Consider the following 27,781-nt stretch of genomic DNA (forward strand, 5'->3'; position numbering starts at 1 on the left):
ATAACCACATTTCTGCCTATAGATCAGTGCTGCTGACAGCTTTGGTCACAAAAATCTGCTTTTTGCAGTGGTCAGTTGTACCAGTAGAGCCTCACAGCTGAATAAAGTGCTGAGAATAAGTGATTGATACATGTCTAGCCATAAACAGGTTATCTGTATTACTTACCCAAGGCTTAGGGAATATTTCAGAAGAGGGAACAAAAGAATTTATGAGCTGGAAGAAATGGGAGAAAATGTGTGGAATGCTGACTTCCAGGCATCTTGTAGTACTACTCTCTTACTTCACAACAGCTGTGGTTACCTTCTCAAACTGGGGTTCTGAACATCCTTTGTAGGATGGCACGCCCCATCCCTCCCTGAGGATTTATACATAGTTAATGGTTAATGGGAGAGAGGGAGGCATTTTCAGTGATGTAGCCACTGGTAAGGTACACGATGGTCTTGTACACAAACTCTCACATCTGCGCCTGGAAACAACCTTTCCAAAAGAAAAAAAAAAAAAGTAGAAAAGGGGAGAAAAAGGTGGGAAGAGGAAAGGAGTAGGTGGACAAAAGGAAAAAAATAGGGGTGAATTAAAATGCATGTTTGAAAACATCACAAGGGCTGGAGAGAAGGCTCAGGAGTAAAGTATGCTTCCTGTGCCAGTATGAGAGCCTGAGACTGTTAAGACTTCAAATCTCCAGATTGCATGAAAAACAGCTGGGCGTGGCCACTGTCTCCTCAGTCTTACAGGGGAGCAGAGACTTGAGAATCTTCAGAGCCTGGCAAGCTCCGGAATCAGTAAATACTCCCACCCAAAGAAGACCAGGGGGAAAACTGATGGAGCAGGACATCCAATGTTCCACTGTGGCCATCACAACCAGGTGAGCAAATGGGGTGCTGCAAGGGCACATAATCATGCCTACAGCACACAAACCACATACACACATACCACACTATGCAAACATGCATACAGGCAAAAAATAAAGAACATGTCATGGTGAAACTCATTATTATACATAATTATTACAGGATAACAAAAACATTAAAAGGGAACAAAGACCTAAACACACACACACATATACATAAAATTTAACAGCATGCTTCTCTGTTAGTGGTTTAGTTTTTCAGCTTCCAATAAGACTTTCAAGTTGGGTTTCCTTTTTTCAGGCTTATATAGGATTTTGACACATTACTAAGTTTCTTTCTAAGGTACACTATGATTGTTTCCCATTTTTATTACAAGCCACTCCAATAAACAACTTTATGATATATATATATTTGGGTGCATGTTTATACACACACACACACATACATATATATGCACATAAATACACATTTCTTTATTTTGACAACTGAGTCAATATATAGGTGTAGGATAAATTTCATAAACAAATACTGCTTATAGAATTTAAAAAGTGCAAGGATACTGACATATTGTATTATTTCTCATTTGCCAACAATATCACTTGTTGCAAAGAAGGATGCATTAATTGCCAGAAAAATTTCCCTTGTTGCAAAAGGGATGTGCATAACTTACATTGGCTTCTGCTTTTGTAAGGCTTGCCTTCAGTTGGTCTCGCTCTGCTCTGAGGGTTTTCTCCTCACATTTTAGGTTAGCGTTTTCCTCAGTAATGAATCCTATTTCTTCAAGGTTTTCATGAAGTTTCTTAGTCAGCCTTAACTTCTCTGTTTCTGCACATTCCAGAACTGAATTCTGGGTTTCGAGTTGCTTCTTCAATTGCTCCATTTGATACATGAATTCCACCAGATCATCTTTTGCTTTAATAAGTTGATCTTCTTTTTCTTTAAGTTCCTGGATCTTAAGATAATCATATAATAATTTCGGGCACATACAGAAAAAGCCAAATCAGTTTACTATGGAAATTTTTACCTGCCTTTGGTTTTAGGTTAATTCACATTCTGTTTCACTACACAGAAGAGCTAGCTGGTTCAGGCTCCTAGTTACTTAGATAAATTTAAAATGCATACCTGTGCTTTTGCAGCAGCATTTGCATGTCCTAAGTCCCTCTGCACAGCTGCTAGTTCATCTGTCTTGTTGGTAACATCCCTCCTGAGCTTGTCGATAGTGTCTTGCTGCTCTTTCAGGTGCACGTGAGCAATTCTTAGTTCTTCTTCTTTTTCCAGGTCCTTTATATTAGAGAAAGACAGACTACACTGAGAGGAATACTATTCCAATAGCACAGGAATGCATGTGGTCTCCTTATCCTCCCTGAGGCCTTCAAGTCCTTACCCTCCAAGTTACTTTTGCATGTGAACATATATTCTAGATATACTGCTACCCACTTAACATTTTCCATAACAGAACACTTAAGAATGCTGCATTATGGTTCTACTTGTTATCCAAGGTGCAGCACTCCATGATCTGAACATACTTGCTGAACTGACTCCTATTCATGTTATCATGTGAACATGCTTCTACAAATATATGTGCATAATCATGCAATGGGTGTAGTACAACTAGCCACAACTAGACTCGGGAGCTAATTTTATACTTCCAGTCATCCTGTCACACTGATCTTTTAGGGAAAGACAGACCAACTCGTTTTAGTGATAGTTAGCTGAAGGTTTCCCTTGAGGTGGTCTCTCTCAGTTTTATGAGTCTTCTCTACACTCTTCAGGTCATCCCTTTCTGTTATGACACATCTCATTGCTTCAAGGTTCTCATTTAGTCTTTGAGTCAACCTCACATTCTGCATTTCCACATTTTCCAGAGCTGACCTCTTGGCCTCAAGTTGCTCTTTCAAGTGTTCTGTTAGACATGTATTTTCTGTGGTGCCATCAATAGAATCTGTCTTAAGAAAGTTTTTCTCTTTCTCCACAAGCTCTTGCTGCTGAGACAGCAAGAGGGGGACACAGGCAGAACATGTTGTTTTTAAGAAAAAGGATGATGCATTTTAAATTAAGGCAAAAAAAACCCTTACATTTTAGTCTAATGTATGAAGCTTTCATTGATAAAGGGCATGAAGACAATGAGATGTCATTTTCTTTCCTTTTTTTTTTTTTTTTTTTTTTTTGTTTGTTTTTCGAGAGGTAGAGTCTCACTGTTGCTCAGGCTGATCTGGAATTCACTATATAGTCTCAGGGTAGCCTTGAACTCACCGTGATCCTCCTACCTCTGCCTCCCAAGTGGAAATGTCATTTTCTAACTTAATAAAACAAAAGAAGACCCGTGTTTTCCTGTAACTCTACATTTGAGTTTCCCAAATTCCTTAGAATATTTGCTACTATTATTATTACTATTTCTTAAAATACTCCTTGCACTATGATTTCTGTGTAATCATTAAGATCTCTTATTACAAGTAGCTCCTTAACTTGTTTAACTTCATACATATATTCATGAGATTTCTGAGCTTCCATTCTATTAAGTTTTTCCTGTTTCTCATAAAGCTCCTGGATCTTCAAAATAACAATAAAAGAAGTTACTGCCCCAAAATATTCATGCATGTGCACATATACGTTTATTTTAAGGATAAATGAAAGATAAGTTCCAAAATACTTTGTTTGTAAACAGTAGTATTACAGACAGCTGTCTCCTTCTCAAGGCTCCTCCCACTGTTCCTCATCCTCAATTTACCTTTCTCTGTAATTCATTATTGGCTGATTCCAGCTGCATCTGAAAGGTGGATATTTCATATTCCTTCTCTGATAGGTTCACTGTCAATCTATTAATCTTTTCGTGTTGCTCTTTCAGACAACAACGAGCAATTTTAAGTTCTTCCTCGGTTTCCAGAAGCTGTAGTATTAGAGACAATTCCAAGAAATTTATAGAAACATAACCATTACAATATAACCAACTTCTTTTGCCAAGCAGTTTTACAACATTTGCTTACAAAATATTTTAGGAAATTATCCATGCAAAGATGAAACCTACTTTGGCTGTGACTTCTCTTATGTGGCCTGTGAAGCGGTCCTGCTGTGAGGGAAGATTCCGCTGTATTTGGTGTAGGGCACCCACTTTCCCATGGCCTTCAAGGCTCTCAGGCAACTTTTCTATATCTATTCTTGGTGGTGCTGAATATCTGGCTTTGAACCGCCTCGTCATTGGTCCTTTCTTACTTATTTTTGTAGTATCACCATCCTTTTCCCCCATAGTCAAGGGACATTCTCCGTCTTGGGCTTCTTGGATCTTAAGAGAATCATAGAATACAGTTGTTACTCAGAAATATTTTAAATTAGGGAGAAAGAAGAACACTGAGACAGTATTCAGTGGCTCATTATACAATCTTTCTTTCTTCTTTATTTGGCTTTTCAAGGTAGGATCTAGCTCTAGTCCAGGCTGACCTGGAGTTCACTATGTAGTCTCGGGGTAGCCTTGAATTCAGGAATATTCCTACCTCTGCCTCCCAAGTGCTGGGATTAAAGGCGTGTACCACCATGCCCAGCCAGAATGATCTTTCTATTCCCCTATTCTTCCATTATTCAAGTAGTCAATGTCTTTTTAAAAGGACTAACTGTATTGTCGGGTATCTTATTAAGAGCCTGGAGATTAAAAGATATAAGATCTCATATTATTTCTATCATGAACATTAAGGAAAAAGACAGATACTACCCTAAACCTCAGCACACAGAGGTGCTGGGCTCCTACAGCAGAGCATTAATATCAAACCTACTTATAGGTGAATAGAAAGGGTTTCCTGGTGGTGGCTGGGGGGGGGGGGGCTAAGGGGACGTTCCCTGGGTCATAGAAAACTAAAAGCTGAAAGCTGTAGGAAGGAAGCACAAGTTCCACAAATGAGAGAGTGTGTGTGAATAGTGTGGGCAGTGAGATGATACCAGAGCACCCCAAAATCCCAAGAAGGTTTGCAGGAGAGCACTGTAGGGCTGTAGTGAGGCCGAATAGCAGCAGAGTTCCTAGGCTACAAGTAAGATTCTGATCTTGATTTCAAGAGTGACAGTAAGATAGCAACCAATCAGTGAAGAAAAGTGTGCTTAGGATCAGAATGAAAAATGTCACTTATATGTCTCAGGATGGCCTGGAACTTGCAATCCCCTGTCAGCCTTCCAGGAGCTAGGAGTATAGTTCTGTGGTAAGATAACGGAGCAAATAATTTATTGCTGGCTTTATCCTGTACTTTAGCTCACCACTGCTTCTTCTAAATCAGTTTTGAGTATTTAAGAAACAGTTGCTTCCTTGAACCAATTTTTTTTCAGGTTCAAGAGTTTAACACTCATGAGCAATTTGTAATAATTTTCCAGTTTCAGTCACTTAATGATTAAGAAACATTTGAAAAATATTGGCTGGCAGTATGATTTTTACGAAAACAGAACAGGCTTTTTGTAAAGACTTAATTCTGATGAACTGCTAATTAAATGGAAGAAAAAGGAGCTCACTTCAGCTAAGAATGATGTGCATGTCTGAAATCTCAGCACTAGGGAGGTGGAGCTAAGACCAGCCTTGGATACATGAAACCATGTCTTAAAAAAAAAAAAAAAAAAAAAAAAAAACCCACATCAAACAAAAACCAACTAGCCAACCAACAGACCCATTGACCAACCAACCAACCAAAAATAAAACAAAAATCCCAAGCCCTCACTTTAGCAAGAATTTCTTTATGGTCTTGTTTGAGCTGGGAATGTTCAAGTTGAAATGCCTCTAAGATTTTCCAGTCATCGCTTTGTTTAGTTAGATATTTTATCTCTTTCTTTCCTCCTTGAAGTTTCTCCGTTAGCCTGAGCTTTTCCATAGCTAAGTTTTCTACTGATGTTGAATCCGTGGGTTTGGATTGTTCTTCTAGTGGTTCTAATTTATTCACTGTTTCTGGACATTCACTGACTTCTTTCACATTAGGAAGTTGCACTTGTTCTTTATGAAGCACTGCGATCTTGTAATATTAATAAAGTACAATGGTTACTATCTTGGCACTAGGATCTTGTAATATTAAAAGTATAAAGGTTACTATCTAGGCACTATAATCTTCTGATATTAATGAAGTACCCAGGCTACTATGTAGATTATTATCATTTTTTAAAAAGAAAATATCAGGGCATTTAACAGCAGTAAAGTGACCTTCAGGGTCTAACTTAGATCATCAACCTTTGTTTACTAATTTTCTTTAATTCCCACTGATGCTATTCATGACTCTTGAGTGGCTTTCTGCTATAACTTACTTCACTCCCGCTTAGATACAAAGAAAAGCAACCCTTATATTCTATCATCAAAGTCTTAACTCTGTTAGTGTTTGAGACTAGTTCCCAAACTACTCCCCTTTGAAAAAAAATTTTTTTGTTCATGTTTATTTATTTGAGAGTGACAGAGAAAGAGGCAGATAAGGAGAGGGAGAATGAGTGCACCAGGGCTTCCAGCCACTGCAAACAAATTCCAGACACATGCACCCCTTGTGCATCTGGCTAACGTGGGTCCTGGAGAATCCAGCCTCGAACTGCTAAGCCATCTCCCCAGCCCTACTTCCCATTTTTTATTGGGGCAAACTGAATCCCCTTTTCTCCTGATCTTAGTGGGACCATGCCATTTTGCATAGCATATTTCTGCATAGGAATTGAGGGATTCAAAAAGTATGTGTGTACTGGGGGAAAGGACACTTTTCTTTATAGCATAGTTTCAATGCTTAGCACACAGAAGTCTTATTAGAATCTGTCAGTTTCTACACAGCATTAATGAATATTTGACATCTTTATTTGATTGCTTGTGTTTTGACATCTGAGACAATACATATGTGTAGGATAAATTTCATAAGAAACACTGGTTACAGAACTCAAAAAGTTCAAGGATACTGACAGACTATATTATTTCCTACTTGCCAACAATATCACGTGTTGCAAAGAAGGATACATTATTGCCAGCAAACAACATTTCCCTGGTTGTGCATAACTTACATTGGCTTCTGCTTTTGTAAGGCTTTCCCTCAGTTGGTCTCGTTCTGCTCTGAGGGTTTCATTCTCAATTTTTAGACTATCATTTTTGTAAGTAAGGAATCTTATTTCTTCAAGGTTTCTATGAAGTTGCTTAGTCAGCCTCAACTTCTCTGTTTCTGCACATTCCACAACTGAATTCTGGGTTTCGAGTCGCTTCTTCAATTCTTCCATTTGATACATTTGATACATGAATCCCACAAGATCATCATTTGCTTTTCTAAGTTGATCTTCGTTTTCTTTAAGTTCCTGGATCTAAAGATAATCATACAATAATTTCGGGCACAAATACAAAAAGCCAAATAGGTTAACTATGGAAATTTTCACGTGCCTTCAGTTTTAGGTTAATTCACATTCTTTCACTACACAGAAGAGCTAGCTGGTTCAGTCTCCTGGTTACTTAGATAAGTTTAAAATGCATACCTGCGCTTTTGCAGCAGCATTTGCATGTCCTAAGTCCCTCTGCACAGCTGCTAGTTCATCTGTCTTGTCCATAACAGCCCTCCTGAGCTTTTCGATAGTGTCTTGCTGCTCTTTCAGGTGCACATGAGCAATTCTTAGTTCATCTTCTTTTTCCAGGTCCTTTACATTAGAGAAAGAAAGACTACACTGAGAGGAATACTATTCCAATAGCACAGGAATGCATGTGGTCTCCTTATCCTCCCTGAGGTCTTCTAGTCCTTACCCTCCAAGTTACTTTTGCATGTGAACATGTGTTCTAAATATACTGCTACCCACTTAACATTTTCCCTAACAGAACACTTAAGAATGCCGTATTATGGTTCTACTTCATTTGTTATCCAAGGTGCAGCACTCCATGATCTGAACATACTTGCTGAACTGACTCCTATTCATTTTATCATGTGAACATGCTTCTACAAATATATGTGCATAATCATGCAATGGGTGTAGTACAACTAGCCACAACTAGACTCGGGAGCTGATTTTATACTTAAAAGATGAGTGCCACAGGATGACTGTAAGTATAAAATCATCTTTTAGGGAAAGACAGACCAACTCACTTTAGTACTACCTTGAGTGGGCAGTGGCAGAGAAAAATCCCACCTTGTTCCAGACATAAAGGGCAGTGGTATCTTGAGAAGGATCTATTAATAAAAACCGGACTACAGGGTCGTACACACAGCTGGAGTTCCTCTGCAGTGGCTAGAGGCTCTGGCATGCCCCCATGCCCACCTCTTTCTCTCAAATAAATAACATATTAAAACAAAACAAGACAAAACAAAACTGAACTACACTAGCAGTCTAAGTCCAAAGAACATCTACAGGTTGGGGGTTTCAGTTTGGCCTGCTACAGTTATGGGGTGAGGGAGAGTCCAGACAGGCATTTGTGGAGAATAAGAGGGCTGGACAGGGTATGGCCATGTTTAGATGTCAGGAGCAGTGTGGCTCAGACAATAAAGAATGGAAGCAAAGTATGTGTGTGTGTGTTGGGGAGTGCAGAGCTTATCAATTGAGATTTACCCTAGAATTTAATAACTGAGCTTGAGGTCAGAGGGTGAAACAGATTCTGGAAGCAACACTGTTGTTCACTGTGGTAGAGTCTGAATATTTTGAAGTCCTGAGGTGTACATCATAATTATAGCAGAATTCCTCCAGCAGGCCAATTAATATTTAGGAGGCTGCATAAGTGCATAAGTATGAACACAGGTTCTAAACTCTTTTCAGTGCTGTGGGTACCCCCAGACTCTCAACACACTTGGGAGGCATCCTTCAATTTAAATGTATGTATATCAATGAGCTTAACAGCAGCATCCAAGAACTGCTTTCTTTTTCAAAGAACCAGATGTGTGTGTGTGTTTGTGTGTGTGTGTGTGTGTGAGAGAGAGAGAGAGAGAGAGAGAGAGATAGAGAGAGAGGGAGGGAGGGAGAGAGAAAGAAACAGGCATATCAGGGCTTCCAGTTGCTATAGGCGAAGTCCAGACACATGTGCCACTTTGTGTATTTTATGTGGGTCCTGGAGAATCAAACCTTTGGCTTTGTGGGCAAGTGCCTTAACCGCTAAGCCGTCTCTCCAGCCCAAGAACTTTCTTATATAATCCAAACACCAAACCTAAGATTCTACAGGCTAGGAGTAGGGACTACACTGAAGGCACAGACAGGCCAACTCCCTGATCAGATCATTACACATTGTACAGCAAAAGTGAAATATACTATGTACTGAGAGATGAGAGAAAACAGAAAACGAACTTCTGTATTTTAAAAGACATTAATAAGTGAGGGATGGAGGTCACTGGTAGAGCACTTGTCTAATATGTAGAAGGTCTCGGTCTGATGTTCAGTAGAACATGACAAAACAGCATCATCAAACTATAAAAGTAACCCCTATGGAATGAGAAAAGTACTTGTGAATTATATAATGAATACCACATAAAAAAATTCACAACTGGCCCTGCACTGGAGGGTGCGTGCAGTGGGCACAGAAAGGCAGCAAGACTGGAGGAGATAAACTACCCTGTGGACTTGAGCCAAATGACAGCTGAATGGAGATGAGTGAAGGTGCTGCTTCCATGCTGGTCCCGATAACCAGCACCAGGGTGCAGGAGACAGATGTGGAGGATGCTCAACACCTACCAAAACAGAGAACCAGAAGCTCCTAAGAGCTCATCACTGAAGGAGACTTAAAACTCACTCACCACAGCTCAGGGAATTTTGCAGAAGAGGGGGTGGAATGACTTTAAGAGCCACAGGTTTAGACATCATGCCCAGAGACATTTCCTCCCCCAAAAGATAACTGACTGCTACTCTCTCAATGCATAAACTACAACCCCATGGGGAGTATCTGCAACCCCACTGAGGAGCATCCCCAATGGAATGGGGCAGGGACAAGGGAAAAGAGGGTACCAGCACATGATGTATCCATACGAAACATCTTGTTAATAATATAAAAAATTAATAATTAAGAACTCATTAAAAAATTACAACTCAACAAAGAATAGAAACACTCAGGCATCCTGCAAATAAGATATCAAATAGCAAAGATCTAGAGAAGGAAACTGTTCTTCTTTGAGTGGTTCTAACATCAAACCCAGGGCTCTGTTCATGCCAGGCACATGTTCACATGGAGGAACACACCTGACGCAGAAGCTGGAACTATGTCCGCACCGCAGCTGGTGATTACACAAAAGGGGACAGCCACCATGAACAATATTGCCATATTTCTTCAAAAGCTTAGAAAAAAAATTGCCATATGACCCAGCAAGATATGCACACCAACGAACTGCAAGCAGAGTCTTGATATCTGCACACACAGATTCACAGCAGTGTTAACTTTGACTACTCACAGCAGGCAAAAGGTACAAGCACCCTATATGTCCTGAAAAGATGAAGGCATAAGTGTAGTGTATACACAAACACACACACAAATGTTATTATGCCATGTAAAGGAAGGAAAAACATATTGAGGATTTGAGGACATTATGGTAACTGGAGAAAAACCACCAAATAAGATAAACAGTGCATTATTCCATTTTTCCAAAGACCCCAGAGTAGTTAAGTTACAAAGACAGCACACTTGAGTGCCCGTCAGGTCTGAGAAGGAAGTTTCTGTTTGATGGCTTTTTAAAGATTCTAAACATCATCAAGTATCAGAAAACATCTGATCTTCGATGTTTAATACATTTTTTCTCTTTCCTTTTATGCTGCCTGCTAGCAGTTTTGCTCCACGTTACTTCAAAGATATTCAAGTTGGGCTCATAAAATTGTGAGCTATTCCCACTTTAAATAACAGATAAAAGTGTGACCACCACTACATATGAAGCATGTGCTGCTGCAGAGAAAGCTTCTGTAAGAGAACATGGAAGAGTGAAACTCATCCTTTTCCTCTTGCTGAAGTTTACCCTCAGCATCCACTGAATGCAGTGTCTCAGAAGAGTCCTCAGAAATGTTCCTTTTCTGTGTGTTAATTGTTTCTTTGTGGTGCTTCAAAGACTCAAGTGCAGTGTGCAATTGTTCTTGAGTGTCTATGTTCTTTGTCAGAGAACATAAAACAATTCCCATTAGAATATGATGCACAATGATTTTATAGCTTTTATTTAATCAGAAAAATGATGCCTATAAAAAGTGTTCAGAAGGGCTGGTGAGATGGCTCAGCAGTTAAAGCACTTGCCTGCAGAGCCTAATGACCTGGGTTCGATTCCCCTAGCACCCACATAAAGGCAGATGCACAAAGTGTACATGTATCTGGAGTTTGTCTGCAGTGGCTAGAGGCCCTGGTGCAACCATTCTCTCTTTCACTTTGCTTGCCAATAATAGTACTAATTTTTTTTTAATTAAGAGTGTTTAGGGCCAGGTGTAGTGGTGCATGCTTTTTATCCCAGCACTCGGGAGGCAGAGGTAGGAGGATCACTGTAAGTTCGAGACTACCCTGATACTACATAGTGAATTTCAGGTCAGCCTGGGCTAGAGTGAGACCATACCTCGAAAAAACAAACAAACAACAACAACAACAAAGTGTTTAGAAAAAAAAAAAAAAGCGTTAGAGAGGCTCTGACTTTTCAATGCTTAATCAGCCCAAACCTTACCGTATTTATTGTGTCCGGAATGTCATTTCTGAGTTGGTCTCTCTCAATTTGCAGGCTCTTTTGGAGCTGCTGCAGGTCATCTTTTTCTTGAGTCAAAGTTTTTACTTCTTCTAATGTTTCCTGTAGTGTCTCAGTCAGCAGGCTGTTCTCCTTTTCTACAGATCGCAGTGCAGAATCCTTGTTTTCTAGCTCTTCCTTCAGTTGTTCCACCTCATCTAATCTGTCGCAACTCTTGGCTGTTTCCTGCTGGAGCTCCTGAGTCTTTCCAGAAAGCTTTAAAGTAAGAAAAAGTAATGGGATACAGTAAACACACACACACACACACACACACACACACACACACACACACACACACAAATCAAGAAAACAATAGGTCAATATTTTTCTAGAAAACATTTTGTACCAACTTCAGTTGTCAAACTTACACCAAGACATTCTGCATCTTTAGAGAGATTTCCTACCTCTTGTTTCATTTTCTCATTCTCTTCCAGGATATTTTTGTATTTTTGCTCAAATTCCATATGAAGAGTTTTGAAATTTTGAAATTCTTCATCAATGTTCTTGCAATCCAGCTGGGAAGCTGCAAGGTCACCTTTAGTTTTCCCCATTTCTTCAAGTAAACTTTGAATTTTATTGTCTTTATAAACTACTTCAGAAAGTAATTTTTCTTTTTCTGAAGTTATTATAGTGAGCTCTTTAGACTTCTTATGTATCTGTGGAAAAGATGTAAGATTTAAAAATGTTTGCAATATATGACAGCTATCCTGAAACAAGTTTCAAGGAAAAATAGCTGTTTAAATTAAGGAAAGGCAATTATTACTATTTTTGCGCTGCTGGAGCCGAGCACACTGGGCGTAGTAGGCTATCTCTCCTACTCAGATTCATTCTCAGCTCAGGCCACATTCTTGCCACTACTCCTCTACCTGGGGCTATTTAACTTCATCTTCAATGCTGTCTTTCTATTCTCTTTGGGCTCTAATAAGGAGTACAGAGAAAAAAGAGCCAGTGGAAACACTTAAGTGAGTTCTGTCTTTGTTTCCTTAGCAATCATTTTGGATTTCCAATACTATCACATGGCAGGAATTTTGTGGTTTCCCTCAAAATTAATCTCTCTCTCTCTCTCTCTCTCTCTCTCTCTCTCTCTCTCTCTCTCTCTTTCTTTTTCCTTTAAATTAAAACTACTGAATGCAGCTGCTCAAGAGTTAAAAAAAAAAATTAATCTCCCAAGTACTAATCAGGACTGACCCTGCTTAGCTTCTAAGATCAGAGGAGACTGGGCATGTTTAGGATGGTATGACCATAGACTACAAAAAAAAAAAAAAACAAAAAAAAAAACTTACGGATAAATGTTCGTATAAAATTGTTCTTTAAGAAATATTATGGGGCTGGAGAGATGGCTTAGCAGTTAAGCACTTGCTTGTGAAGCCTAAGGACCCCAGTTCGAGGCTCAATTCCCTAGGACCTACATTTGCCAGATGCACAAGGGGGCGCATGTGTCTGGAGTTCACTTTCAGTGGCTGGAGGTCCTGGCGCACCTACTCTCTCTCCCTCTGCGCCTCTTTCTCTTTCTGTCTGTCACTTTCAAATAAATAAATAAAAATAAACAAATTTTAAAAAATTATGTATGGCTTAGTACTTAAGATGTTTGCCTGCAAAACCAAAGGACCCAGGTTTTATTCCCCAGGACCCACTTTAGCCAGATGTACAAGGAGGGACACGCGTCTGGGTTTCATTTGCAGTGGATGGAAGCCCTGGCATGCCATTCTCTCTTTCTCTGTCAAATAAATAAATAAAATATTTAAAATTATTATGTAAAAAAATCAAATAATCCATATTGAGTTGATAAATAGTTCATCACTGTGAAAGATTAACATGGAGGAAAATGAGCAAAAAAGAAAGCAGGACTGAAAAGATGGCCCAGTGGTTAAGGCACTTGCCTTCAATGCCCAAAGACTCAGGTTCAATTCCCCAGTAGCCATGTAAAGGCAGATACACAAGGGGGCACATTAATCAGTTCATTTGCAGTTGCTAGAGGCTCTGGTACACCCATTCTCTCTCTGCCTCCTTTCTCTCTCAAATAAATAAAATATTTAAAAGACAGCAAAGAAGAGACAAAGAAAAGGTACATTACAGAAGAAGGTATAGTTACCAGCTTCACAGGCACATCACTGTGAATCAACTATTACATGTATTTTTCCTTTGGAGGGAAGACTAAAATCAGTACCCACTTTTGTACATCTCAAGTGTTGAGAAGTAAAAAACTTAGATTAAAATTTTTGTTGTTGTTGTTATTGTTGAGAGAGAGGGGGGAAGTGCATGTGTACAGGCATACCAAAGGCTACTGCTACTGCAAATGAACTCTCGATACATGTTCCACTTTGTGCATCCAGTTTAACATAGGTGCCAGGGAATCAAACCCAGGCCAGCAGGCTTCACAAGCAAGTGCTTTAACCACTGAGCCACCTCCCCAGCCCAAGAACTTAGTTTTATGTTTATAGGACAGCTGAATGAAATGTTCCTGAGACTAGTAAGATCTCTGCCAGAGTAGGCACTCCCATTCTCTTTTCATTTTTGTAGAGGGAAAGGTACATAGAAAGGAGACACTGACAAACCAGGGATTTACAGGCTCATTTCTTTTTCTTTCTTTCTTTCTTTTTTTTTTTTTTGGTTTTTCAAGGTAGGGTTTCACTCTAGCTCAGGCTCTCCTGGAATTCACTATGTAGTCTCAGGGTGGCCTTGAACTCACGGCAATCCTCCTACCTCTGCCCCCCAAGTGCTGGGATTAAAAGCGTGCGCCACCACGCCCGGCTTTTACAGGCTCATTTATTAGCCTGGAGTTTCAATAGTGACTCTAAAAACTACTGGTGCTAACTTTCTCCTTCTTTTCTTTTGGATGGTAGCACAAGCTGGCCTGGACAACTTCCAGCAAACTGGTTGCTTCAGCCTCCCAAATGCTGGGACATCAGGCATGAACTATCATGCTTAGCTACTTTTTGACTTTTTTCTTCTTCAACATAGTTATATGATTAGTAACACCCCTCTCCCCACACCCAATAACGACGATGACAAAAAGATAAATACCATACATGACTACTGAAATGGCTGGAACATGAATTATGCTATTAAGTGTATTGGTAAATATATCTTATACACACGTTTCTACTCAGTAGCATAAACAGACTAGAAGATGCATTTATTTTCATTTCAGGTTTAGTCAAATGTTTAGTGTCTTTTTTCTAAATCTGCTTACCTCTGTCCTTAGCATTTGCACTTCTGAAGGTAAAGGTTTTAATTCTGAGAGCAATTTAACTTCTTTTCGCAAAGCTTCATTTTCATTAGTTTCTTTATTAAGTTCACTTTGGAGGTCATCAATCTTTCTTTCCAATTCCAAATTACAGAGCAAGTCTAGGAAGTTTTTTACAAATTAGCCAATGTTGAAAAATCTTAATTTAATTCTTAATAGATTCTGAACCACTTTTCTCAAAATATGGTCCCTTTTTTGAAAAATAATTTGTTAAACCCCTCAGCCTGTGGAAACTTTAAAATAAACACCAACAACGGAATGATATTGCAAGCACATATTGTTATTAAAAATCAGAACATTTCAATTATGGGGATGTAGTCAAATTATTTAGGTACATTTCTATAGAAAGTCAATTTGCAAAAAGATGTCTGATATTGTAAATACCGTTTGGAACTTTGCCATCTAGGAGGGAATTGAGTTTTCTTATTTCATTAAAAGAAGATTGCAATTCTTTATCCAGATCAGCTTGCTTTTTCTTTTCTGTCTCCAATTGGCGTTGATATAGTTGAATATCATTTTCCATTTGCTTGCAGGAGTTTAGAAGTTTTTTCTATTTCAGAAAGATTGAAAATTCACAAAAAATGGAGTGACTGTGATAACTGCCTTATTATAAATGTGTATGTGTGCACCATGATGCATGTGTGCAGGTCCAAGGGCAGTCCCTGGTGACAATCCTTGCCTTCCATTCTGAGGCAGAGTCTCTTGCTGTTCACTACTGTGCTCACTAGGCTAGCTAGCTCCCAAGCTTCTGGGGATTCTCCTGACTCTGCCTCCACCCACTGTAGGAGCTCTGGGGTTACAGACACTAGTACTACTACTATTCCAACTTTTTGTGAGTTCTGAGGTGAGATCCTCACACTTGCATGACAAGTACTTTATCCCTTGAGCCATCTCCCCAGCCATGGAAACTTTTGGATAATTACTCACTATTTTCTCTTTCAGCTCCAAATTTTCACTTGTAAGGAAGGTTGGTTTTCTCTTGGCATAAAGGACTACAGCTTCTGTATCAACCAAATCTTGTTTCATTTGTTTTAGGTCTTTAGTGGTTTCCTGATGAGGAGACACATAGGATCCAGTTAGATCCAATTTTGGTAGATTTGGAAATTATTTTGGAAAACATGTACATAGTACATGTACATATTGATTTCCTGGGGACCTAGCTCAATTGGTAGACAGTTTGCCTGGCTGCACAGAGGTCTGGGTTCAATCCTCAGCAACACATAAATGCAGTTATGGTGGCAGCAAACGTGTAATAGGAGACCAACACTGGCTACATGAGAACAAGAGACTCTGTCTCAACAAGTCAAACAAAACAAAAAAAGATGTTGATTCTAGCTAATCAAAAAGTGTGAAACTTGGGGCTGAAGAGATAGGTTGGCAGTTAAGGCATTTGCCTGGCAAGCCTAAGGACCCACATTTTATTGCCCGAGTACCCATTTAAGCCAGATGCACAAGGTGGTGCATGTGTCTAGAATTCTTTTGCAGTGTCTGTAGGCCCTGGTCTGCCCCGGCTCTCTCAAATAAATAAGTAAATAAATAAAAATGTAAAAATGTGAAACATGCCGGGCGTGGTGGCACACACCTTTAATCCCAGCACTCAGGAGGCAGAGGTAGGATCACCATGAGTCCGAGGCTACCCTGAGATTACAGAGTGTGTTTCAGGTCAACTTGGACTACAGTGAGACCCTATCTCGAAAAAAAACAAAAATAAAAAAATAAAATAAAAATGTGAAACATATGCTATTCAATATGAAAAGAATTTTTTTTTTGGGGGGGAGGTTGAGGTAGGGTCTCACTCTAGCGCAGGCTGACCTGGAATTCACTCTGTAGTCCCAGGGTGGCCTTGAATTCATGGCATTCCTCCTACCTCTGCCTCCCAAGTGCTGGGATTAAAGGCATGCGCCACCACGCCTGGCTTAAAAAGCAATGTTTTTCACAATGAAAACATTTAAGAGATTCTAGCCATACTGTTCCATATCAAAAGAAGTAATATATGCAAGTAGAATAATTTTTTTTTTGTGTTCACAGTATGTGTGTGATGTATAGGGCATGCACATGTGTGCACCTCGTGTATGCAGAAGACAGAGGACAATGTGGTGTTCCTTTCTATCGCTCATCTGAGTATCTTCTTGAGTTATGGTCTCTCCCTCAACCCAAGATGCTGTACATCAGTAAGCCCCAGGAATTCTCCAGTTTCTGCCCCCTGCAGACTAGGGTTCATACATGTGCATAGAAATGCCCAGCTTTTTATGTAGGCTCTGTGGAGTGAAGTTTAGTTTCTGGTCCTAATGCTTAAGTGACAAGTGCTTTTAATTGCTCAGCCATCTCCTTGACACTACAAGTATAACTTAAGACATCTGTCCTGCTTAATAAATGACTTAATTAATAAACTATGGAAGCAGTTATTTTGAATTATAATATTTTGATCTCTATTAATCAAATGAAAAAACTTCAACTTATTTATTTGAGAGGAAGGGAGGGGGAGACAGAGACAGACATACAGATAACACAGATGGATCAGGGCCTCTTGCCACTACAAAAAATTCTCCAGACACATGACTATGTATCTGGCTTTACGTGGGTACTGGAAAATTGAACCTGGGCCAGCAGGCTTTAAAAATAAGTACTTTTAGCCCCTGAGCCATCTCCCCAGTCCATAAATTTATTTCTAAATTCTATGAAGTGGTAATGACACTGACAGTATATTTTTGAAAGAGTTATTGACAGATTAAACATATTGAGGCCCAGAATATAGTTGGTTCAATATAAGCATCTGCTCTCATGATTATGATGGCATATTAGAAATGCCAAAGCAATCACATAAAAAAAAAAAGCCAAATTTTACCAATGAAGATGACAAGTCCATTTTTATAGTATCAGAGTTTTGTATGTCTATGTGTTTCTGTAAATTCTTAATCTGGTCTTCTTTATCTTTAAGAAGTTCAACTTTTGACCGTAGTTCATTCTAAAAGAATGAGAGAAAAATAAAACAGTATTTAGTATATAACTTGAATTTAAAAGGATTAAAAATCACATACATAATATTTTGAATTGGTCAGAACTCAGTTGGTAATATTTACAATGTAATCCCTTTATTTTCTATAACCCTGTGTAATTACATAGTACACATTTTATAGCTGCAGTTACTTATCAACAGAAAGAACATTAGCGTTTACCTCCAGATCCTGATTATATGCTTTGGCATACTTAACTAAATCCTTTAAGTTGGAAATTTCATGAATTAGTTCCACCTGTAAGAGCACGTGAACAGGAAACACAGCAAGTGAATAGTGAAGCAAAATAAATAAACGAATAACAATTTTTTACAAAGGGTATGGGGAAGAAAACCAGAGAAGGCATTCTTTCCCAGCTTCAGAATCTCCCACACAGGTGGGACTGAGAGATCACTTCCTAAAGCTACTGCAACAGAGCACCTCGTGACTTACACCCTAAGAAACACCACCTAAGCAAAACAAAACCTACAAAATAAGGAAATACAACAAAAAACAAACACAGAAGACCTTGGCCATGATCCTATAAAGCTACAATAATGTTAGTAGCAACTTAGTAATCACCAACCAGAGGAGACAGTAAAGTGTAATCACAATTTTTAAAATATACATTATTGGACTTTGTTTAGAGTATGTTTATTCTATATGGTTTTTTTTTTTTTTTTTTTTGGTCTTCCCAGTAACCATTTACTTGGCTCTATACTAACATGCTTTTGCATAGGTGTGATCTGGAATCAATGTTTGAAGTAGTGTCATTTCATATAGGAACTTTATGATATCATTATCACTCAGCCAAGCTGCACAAGTTTGGGATTATTAATTATTACTCTGTGAGTAATATAGGAAATATTGGGAAAGGGATGCTATTGCTTTATATTGTTTATCTATTTAAGAGTATAGAGATGAAAGTATTTAACTTTAGTTTTGTTTCCACCAAAATATCTGTAGCTTAATTTTTGAGTACTGGAAAGTCTTGTACTCAAAACTAGTAAACCACAAGTGATCAAAGAAAAATAAATTTTCCCTTAGAACCATTTAATAACATTCAGACAAACACCTAAAAGTCTAAGAGCAAAGTTTCTGGGTACATGTGCATATATTGGCATGTGTGTGTGGTGAACTTGTGGAAGTCAAATTTCAATGTCAAGTTTTTTTCTCAACTGTTCTCAACCTATTTATTAAGACAGGGTCTCTGACTGAATCCAGCGAACACCCATTTAGTTACTGTAGCTAGTCAGTTTGCCCTGAGGGTCCACTTGTTTTTGCACATTCATAGGTGTGCATCGCCATACCATTTGGTCCTTATGTTCATGAGGCAAGTGCTTTACCAACTGAGCCACCTTCTCAACAGAAAAGTATTTATCAATGGAAAAAGCATATTCTAAGGAAATGTAAGGCATTTAATAAAATGGTATTTGTTTAGAACAGTTTTTGGAGGCCTAACTAGGTTCTGGTGAGTTTCAGACTTCAGACTAGAGCTATAATTGACATTCCAATTTAAGTCCTATCCAATAAAAATGTAAGAAAGAACCCCTGAAAAACATCTTAGCACTATTTCTGAGTGCTTATAGTCTAATATTTTCTCGATTAGTTCCTGTTAACCTACAACATAATATTAAGTAGCTAGAAAATTTAAGTGACCTGGTTCATTTCTAAAGAACTCCTTTTACATGCCTTTCTATATATTTTAAGACTATTTTAACTACTTATGAACATACTTTATTTTTTAGTTTTTCAAGGTAGGGTCTCACTCTAACCCAGGCTGACCTGAAATTCACTATGTAGTCTCAGGTGGCCTCGAACTCATGGCAATCCTCCTACCTCTGCCTCCCCAACTGCTGGGATTAAAGGCATGCACCATCATGCCCAGCTTATGAATATACTTTTTAAAGTGAAAAATTGTTAATACGAAGCAGCCACATGAATGACAGCTACCCACATAGTAAATTCCTATTGGTCTCAGCAGGAAATGAGGTGCTCTGGGCAGCATCTAGCGTGCCTTCAGTAACTACAACACAAATAACCAAGAGACACAGCCCCACGCTTCCCCAAGATGTTCCTGTAAGCATGATGGAAACAAATATGTGTAACCAAGTTAAAACAAGGTAAATACATTCATTCTTAAATCCTCTAGTTGTGTGTATCTGCTTACTTCTGAATCTTTTAAGAGAATGATACTTCTGCTAAGTGTGGTTTCTACTTCAACTTTCCCATTTCTCTTCCTCTTACCTCTTGATCTCTTTTACCTTCTCTTTTTAGAGTCTCAAATTCACCTATACCATTTTTTTCTGTTAATTTCAATTCCAGGTATTCATTTTGTCTTCTTAGCTGTTCATTGTCTAATACCAAATTATCATATTTAGCATGAAGGGAATTCAGCTCGCCTTCTAAGTTCTCCTATTATAAACAAACAAAAAAAAAATTTCCAAGAGATTTTCAAATCACAAATTTTTTATTTCCTTAAATAATATTTAGATGAGTTGAAGGCCTAGGGCATTCTCTTCTTCAACCTTTCTAATACTTGGGCAAATTTGCTAACTCTGACTAGCTTATTTTGGAAGGAGCATAATAAATTAACAATCATACAAATAAATCATAACTCTGTCTGTGCTAGATAGGGAAAGCCCAATTGCAAAAGCAGAGAAAATACTGATAAGCCCACGTAAGTTAAACTCAGTAATTAAGCTGATTATTTAGCTGCTCATCTGTCTGACTCATTTCTCAGATGGTTCTGAATTCAGGAAGAACAGAGATATTAGGTTGACCTCTAAATCTCTAATGGTTATTGTATTTTATGATAGATCCTTAGAGAAGCCTGTTTCTATGTCATTTTGAGAAAAGCTATGATGAGGCAAAAAAGGTTAAACTGAGGATTTGAGAATATGCTGTATTGTTTTTATTTTTTTAATTAATTATTCATTTATTTGGTTTTCTGAGGTAGGGTCTCACTCTAGCTCAGGCTGACCTGGAATTCACTATGTAGTCTCAGGATGGCCTCTAACACTGATCCTCCTACCTCTGCCTCCCAAGCACTGGGATTAAAGGTGTGCACCACCACACCTGGCTTTGCTGTATTGTTTTTAAAGAACAAACTCTAATTTCTAATGTCTTAGGGATACAAAAACACTTTGCCTTTAATATCTTATAGTCATCAGTAATGGTAATCATAAATGCAGAAAGTACTTAAATTATATTCCAAAATTAAAATAAAAATTTCTTTGACATTTATAGAACTATACTATATGTTTGAATATTTTGTCACTTTTAAATCAGCCTTATATCCTCGTGGCATTTCCAAAATCAAACTTAAAACTTTCACATATATTAAGATTTGCTGGTGAATTTGTAACTTCTTAGCACACACCTGTAGCATGGAATGTTTAGCCTACCTCTAGATGTCTCATAGTTATTAACCAGAGGTATAAAATGAGAGAAATCTTCGTTATAGTGAAAATTTTCTAAGATATTGTCAAGGTTAACAACATGCTGCAACAATAAAATCCGGTAACAAATTTAAAGACAATTATTCTGTAAGATATTTTAAGTTACCTGACTTAGTAGTGTTGTTGCTGAGCTCCATTCTGTCTCAGTTAGTGGTTCGAGAGTATTACTAAAGGTATCAGTATCAACACACACAGCTAGAATTAGAAAAAGACATGTCTATAGGCATTTATACATGTACATATATAATTTGGATATGTACATATTTATAAATAATTTTGCTCCAATTCAAATGCATGATTACTGAAATCCATTTTGAGCAGAGGTAAGGACATAGAAACTCACGGACTCTGAACATAAACACTGAGCATACACTAACAAAAGATGGGCTTAACTACAACACTGTGAATTAAGACAGCTGGATGGAACCAGTACAGTGATAACATATATCCTGGAAAGCCGGGTGTGGTGGTGCAGGCCTTTAATCCCAGCACTCAGGAGGCAAAGATAGAAAGATGGCTGTGAGTCGGAGGCCAGCCCGAGACTAGAGTGATGGCACCCTGAGCTAGAATGAGACCCTGCTTCAATCATCCCTCCCCACACAAATAGTTTTATCTCCTTGACACAGTGTAGATTTTTGAATTTAACATTTGATCATTATCAGTAGATCTTTAAACATCTCTCAAATATATTGCTGCAGACATAATTCTGAAACAAATTTCTATATAAATACCACTCTTTAAAAACTGGAAAGGCTTAAGGCAGATGTTCCATTCCAAATGAGTAACATAATATCAAGAAAACATATGACTCATGATTCCACATTCTGTTACCGTCTTTTCTTTCTTTTTGACACAGGGTCTCACAGTGCAATGCTGACTGGCTTGAAACTACATAGCTCATGCTGGCCTTGAACTCATGGTAATCCTCCTACCTCAGCCTCCCAAGCGCTGGGATAATAGGCCTGAGCCACCATACCCAGATTATTAAGAGTTCTGGAATAAGGAGAGAATATTTTACAACGGTTTGCTTTCTTAAAATTATTTTTGTCATACTCTTGTAATCAGATCTACCATACATGCATTTTACTTAACCATCTTTAACATATTGACTGAGTTAGTGTATCTCTATGGAGAAGCTTTTGTAATCCAATGCGGTTCCACTTAAGGCACTCACATTCACCGCTTTCTCCTGATACAGTTATGGAAGATTTGTGTGTTCTTGTTGTTACATTTGTTGGCACTTCAACTTCATTTACATCAGTTGAATCACTCATTTTGTTAACTTTGTCTAAGCACCAAGTAACTCTTCGCTTCTTTTTGGCCTATAAAAAAAGAAACCAAAATTACTTCATACAGATCAGGGCTCAGACATTAGTAAAACAAAAGAACTAATTCCTGGATGTAAAAGCAGCAGTGTCGCACCATGTTCAAAGCGAAGGAAATGGAAAGTGAGGATCAATACCTGAAAGCTGTCCTCTGACCTCCACCTGTGTGCTGTGGGATAGGTTCTTTCTTTCTTTTGCTGATATGTGCACATAATCGCACCCCCCACCCCAAAAAAAGAAAGCCACTGATTTGATAGAATTCTTAGGTATACTCAAAATTTTCAAATCAGTAATTACATAATGCATTTGGTAAAAACTTCTTTTGTTTTAGTTTCCCAGATGACAACCGTTATTGGAAAGTTATACACCTAGACTTACTCATCTTATGTAGTTGTTATCCTTTCAGTTTATCTGTTCTGTTAACCCCATGATGGCTACTTCCTTAACACAGTCTGCCCCTTGCTGCAGCACGTTCTTCCTGCTAACTCCTCTTGGCTCTCAGTAGTCATTCCAGATTCCATAGATTATCAATTTCACCATGTTTGTTACTTCAGGTTAGTATCCTCAAACAATTTGGCTCCTTCTCTGTCCCTCAGCTACCTCATGAAGCACATTTGCAGCTAGATCACACTGCCTTTAAGTTTCTACCAGCTTCCTGCACACTGCCAGAGTCACATAGCTGGACAAGTAGGTGCCAACATTTAAAGTCTTTAATGCTCCCTGGCAGGACTTCTTTTGCTTGTCAGATTTCTTTGCCGCTTCTAGCAAAAACAAGAATATTCAAATTCTTGGACTATCTGGGAAACCTGTGATTCTGCCTTTACCTGCCACCACAGCACACAAGTAGCCTGGATTTAGAAAAGCAATGGTTTTCCTCCACGAGTCCTTCCAAAAGACAGTCTCTGTCTTTCACCTAGGACCAGCTCTCTCTTTAAGATTCAAGAGTTCATCCTAGCCCACAGCAAGGCAGCGTTTTACCTTCACAGCTGTCAACTTACTTTTGGATATGAGTTCCCTTTTCCTAAATGCAAAGGGACTTTATTTATCTTCATTTAATTTCTTGTCAGAATGTGATACTACTGTTCATTCCTTACTTGAAATCTCTTCTCAGCTGTGACAGTCACCTTACTTCTTTGTTAACACTAGAGCAGAATTTAGACTCCTTCCTAGTTTCTTCCCTTCTTGTCTCTGCCATTAAGGTTTGTGCTGGGTCGCATGTTTCTGCTCTGTGCTCTTCTTTTCCTCTTTTAAAAATTTCATTTATGTATTTGTAAGTACAGAGAGGAGAGAGAGGAGAGCAGGGAAAGTGTAGGCACAATAGGGCCGAGGGCTACTGCAAACTCCAGAGGTATGGGCCACTTTGTGCATCTGGCTTTACATGGGTGCTGGGGAACAAAACCCAGGCTTCCAGGCTTTACAAGCAAGTTCCTTTAACCACCGAGCCACCTCTCTAGCCCTGCGTTCTTTTTTTAATGTAGATATCCCAGTACCTCTTCAGTTTCTCATTGCATTAATGAATTCTGGGCCCCCAGCAAGCAAAGCAATGATTGCAGGTCTTTTTGGGTGTCTCTATCTCTAAACATTCACAAAATGCTGCTGAATCTAACTCTCTTCTCCCAGAATGACCATTTTTACATAGGCTCAACTAATCTGATATACCCAGTAGCCACATCTTTCTAAACAGCAATTCTGATATAAAGCTCTTTCTTGTCTTTAGCACATCACATTCAAATTCCTCAATGTGACTGGATATGCCTTGGTCACCAGAACATTTTTTAAGTCCAAAGAATGTGTCATGCATGTTCAAAAATCCAGGCTTTTGTTTATGTAGGTTTTCCTGAAACACTCTTCCCGTACCTTCCACTAGGCTATTTCCTACTTATCACCCAATACTTCTACCTTATAAACACTGAGTATGCTGACTGATACAGTATGTCTAATAATAACAACAATCATATTTATAACTTAAACTTACAGAAGATTTGCTGTGCTGAAGTATTATGTTAAGCATGTTCTGTGTATTATTTCAGTCTCATAAGGTGGGATATCAATTTACCTTAACAATAAGGGCAAGAATCAGTCATCAAGGTAAGTGAATTAAGATCAAATTGGTATAGCTCTAGAGTCCATCTTTCTGTCCCTCAAAGTATCTAGTGGATGAACAAAGTCCTACTCCAGTAAAAACAAAAAGGACATGAACTAGAAAGTAGAATTTTGAACACAGCATTACCCTACTGTCCTACAGTTCCCAATCATGCAATAAATTTCATTCGAATTTATTAAGAATCATTCACATAGATTATTTTGACAATATTCTAGAGTTCTTGAATTAGGCTTTCTATGAGGGAGAATTGGGGAGAGGTACTTTTTTAAAAAGTTTTTTTTTTTTTAATTATTTATTAGAGACAGAGAGAAGGAGGGGTAATGGGCATGCCAGGGCCTCTAGCCACTGCAAACTGAACTCCACATGAATGTGCCACCTTGTGAATCTGGCTTATGTAGGACCTGGGTCCTCAGGCTTTGCAGGCAAGTACCTTAAGCACTCAGGCATATCTCCAGCCTAGGGGAGAGGAACTCTTAATGAAATACCTGTAAAGTAGATATACAGACAAACACATTAATTTGGTTTTGTAAGGTAGGGTCTCACTCTATCTCAGGCTGACCTGGAATTAACTATGTAGTCTTTCACAGTGATCCACCTACCTCTGCTTCCCATGTGCTGGGATTAAAGGTGTGCACCATCACGCCTGGCCCTATTTTAGGTTTCTTAAGTATATTGTAGTAATGAATAATTAGCACACAACCTTATAGTAAACACACAGAAATGTGTATTCTCTTTTTTACTGACATGATCACTGGCCATCTTTCAGTGTACCTTTAGCTCCTGTTGCAAGGCAATAGAAGACGAGGTGACCAGCATCCGCTTTAAGTTCTGAATTTTCTCGTCCTGTACTTTTTGAAGCAAGTCTTTTTCATCTAAAAGTTGGGCCAATTGGTCTTTTTCCATTTCTTGTACCTGAGTCTTTATGCTTACCTAAAATGTGATATTAGGTCATGTAAACCATAAATGTAGCAAAATTTTAAATCCTCAAACAGTGTTTCAACAATATTAATTTGTACTTAATGTATCAAATTTCTGTGAGCATTTAAAATTTTTGAAATAAGGCATTTCATACATGTAGAAATTCAATAGGCAGTTACCATAACTAATAACTTCTCAAACTTAAATAGAACATATTAACTTATCATACTATGTATATAATGTAAAATATGTTGTTAAAACAATTCTATTATTTGCCTGTGAATATATGAGTAACATATATTAAATATCGTAACAGCTGATATTTAAACACCAACAGTCATATTTCATCTCATTTATTTAAAATTTTTATTAATTAGGAACTTTGTTATCTGGGCAAAATATGTGTTGGTCCCATTCCTCTCATCTTATTCTTTTATATCCCTCCTCCCCAGTAAGGGCCCTCCTCCGTGGGATTACTGGTATTCATGGGGTATGTGTTAAGGGTGCAGCAGTCACTCAGTGTGTATGGGGTGGGTGGCTCTTACAATCTTTCCAGCCCCTCTTCAATGTTTCCTGACTCTTGGTGGGTGTGTTATAAGCCTACTTTAGTTCAACTCATTCCTTAAAAGATCACTAAAATGAGTTTTATGAACTATGAGACCATGATGACTCAAACAATTAGAATGACAGGTTGACTGTGCTATATTATTAGAGGACTACTTATACTCAAGAAGGAAGAGAAATTCAAGAACAGTTATCTTTCAATTTATAGTATATTAATTTTTCCTTCAGTTTTATAGTAAATTAATTTTTTTTCTTTCCATTTTGTAGTGGCCCCAGGGATACAACTCAGTACCTTGTCTGTGCTAGGGAAGCAGTTTACCATGAGCTTCAACCTTATTCCTGAAGTTAAATTTTTATAAGTTGATTTCAGTTAAAAACTGTTTTGGCTGGTGCTGCCTAAGGTGGGGGCACAAACGTGTGAACTAGCAGCTGCAGCGGCCCCTCTCGCTCTTCTTTGTAGCCAATGCTGTCAGGCGCAGGCGCGATGGGGGCCGACAAGGACCAGGAGGCTCCTTACTAACAAGATGTGTCCTTGGTACACGACCCAGGTGCGCTTGCCTGTCCTTAAATACAGCTGTGGATGACTGCTTGTGTACTGACGGTCTTCAGATTTTAAAATGTTGTCTCACAGAGATTTAACTGAATGGAACTAGAAGCTTTACGTTCTATTTATGAAGGTGATGAAAGCTTCCGGGAATTAAGTCCAGTTTCATTTCAATACAGGGTGAAAATGGTGATCCCAAAGCCTTCTTAATAGAGGTTTCCTGGACAGAAACATATCCCCAAACGCCTCCAATTATATCTATGAATGCTTTTTTTTTAATTTTTATTTATTTATTTATTTGAAAGCGACAGACACAGAGAGAAAGACAGATAGAGGGAGAGAGAGAGAATGGGCGCGCCAGGGCTTCCAGCCTCTGCAAACGAACTCCAGATGCGTGCGCCCCCTTGTGCATCTGGCTAACGTGGGACCTGGGGAACCGAGCCTCGAACCGGGGTCCTTAGGCTTCACAGGCAAGCGCTTAACTGCTAAGCCATCTCTCCAACCCTATGAATGCTTTTTTTAACAACACCATTTCCTCAGCTATAAAGCAGAGTATATTAGCCAACTTACAGGAAGCAGTGGAAGTTAATCTTGGAACCGCTATGACCTATACATTGTTTGAATACGCCAAGGACAATAAGGAGCAGTTCATGGAGAATCACCATCCCATTAACTCCACAACATCCATAAGCAACATCATCTCAGTTGCCACTCCTAATATAGCCCCATCAAGTAAGAAAAAAAGACAAAAAAGAACATCTTTCTAAAGCACAGAAACATAAGCTGGCAGATAAAACAGATCATAAAGGAGAATTTCCTCAAGGCTGGAACTGGGTTGATGCCATAAAGCATTTAAGCAAAACTGGCTCTAAAGAAGAAGAATAGTACTTAGAAACCGAGAAAAAGCAAGAGCACCCTTTACAAAGTACATTGGGTTCAACATCCTTCATTATTTGGGGGAATATAAAAGTGGCTTTTTATTAGACACAGTTCTTTTGTAGGTTTCTTAAAAATGTTAAGTGGAACGATCATGAAGAAATCTGGTTGTATTAAAATTGTTTTTCACAAACTTGCCTTAATAAAAGGTGAAAGTGTAACTTTAGAATTCTTTATAAAGCCTGTTGAGCTTTGTTAAATAGATGATGGAGTAGAAC

General features: G+C 38.5%; 1 protein-coding gene and 1 pseudogene across 1 annotated transcript in view; one reads left to right on the forward strand and one right to left on the reverse strand.

Moving 5' to 3' along the window:
- The window catches only part of LOC123457241 (centromere-associated protein E-like), a 64,670-nt gene that overhangs the window by 22,532 nt on the left and 14,357 nt on the right, over window positions 1-27,781 (reverse strand). The window contains 20 exon segments of the mRNA XM_045141210.1: window positions 1,972-2,130; window positions 2,535-2,834; window positions 3,256-3,399; window positions 3,578-3,736; window positions 3,875-4,129; window positions 5,538-5,825; window positions 6,838-7,128; window positions 7,297-7,406; window positions 10,731-10,860; window positions 11,415-11,687; window positions 11,822-12,127; window positions 14,665-14,819; window positions 15,103-15,268; window positions 15,646-15,768; window positions 17,564-17,683; window positions 17,895-17,969; window positions 19,959-20,126; window positions 21,279-21,367; window positions 22,347-22,494; window positions 25,373-25,531. Coding sequence (XP_044997145.1) covers window positions 1,972-2,130; window positions 2,535-2,834; window positions 3,256-3,399; window positions 3,578-3,736; window positions 3,875-4,129; window positions 5,538-5,825; window positions 6,838-7,128; window positions 7,297-7,406; window positions 10,731-10,860; window positions 11,415-11,687; window positions 11,822-12,127; window positions 14,665-14,819; window positions 15,103-15,268; window positions 15,646-15,768; window positions 17,564-17,683; window positions 17,895-17,969; window positions 19,959-20,126; window positions 21,279-21,367; window positions 22,347-22,494; window positions 25,373-25,531 — 3,618 coding nt within the window.
- On the forward strand, window positions 27,134-27,548 carry LOC123457239 (annotated as a pseudogene).

The sequence above is a fragment of the Jaculus jaculus genome, unplaced genomic scaffold (genome assembly GCF_020740685.1).
Source record: "Jaculus jaculus isolate mJacJac1 unplaced genomic scaffold, mJacJac1.mat.Y.cur mat_scaffold_103_1_207660_arrow_ctg1, whole genome shotgun sequence".
Taxonomy (NCBI): Eukaryota; Metazoa; Chordata; class Mammalia; order Rodentia; family Dipodidae; genus Jaculus; species Jaculus jaculus.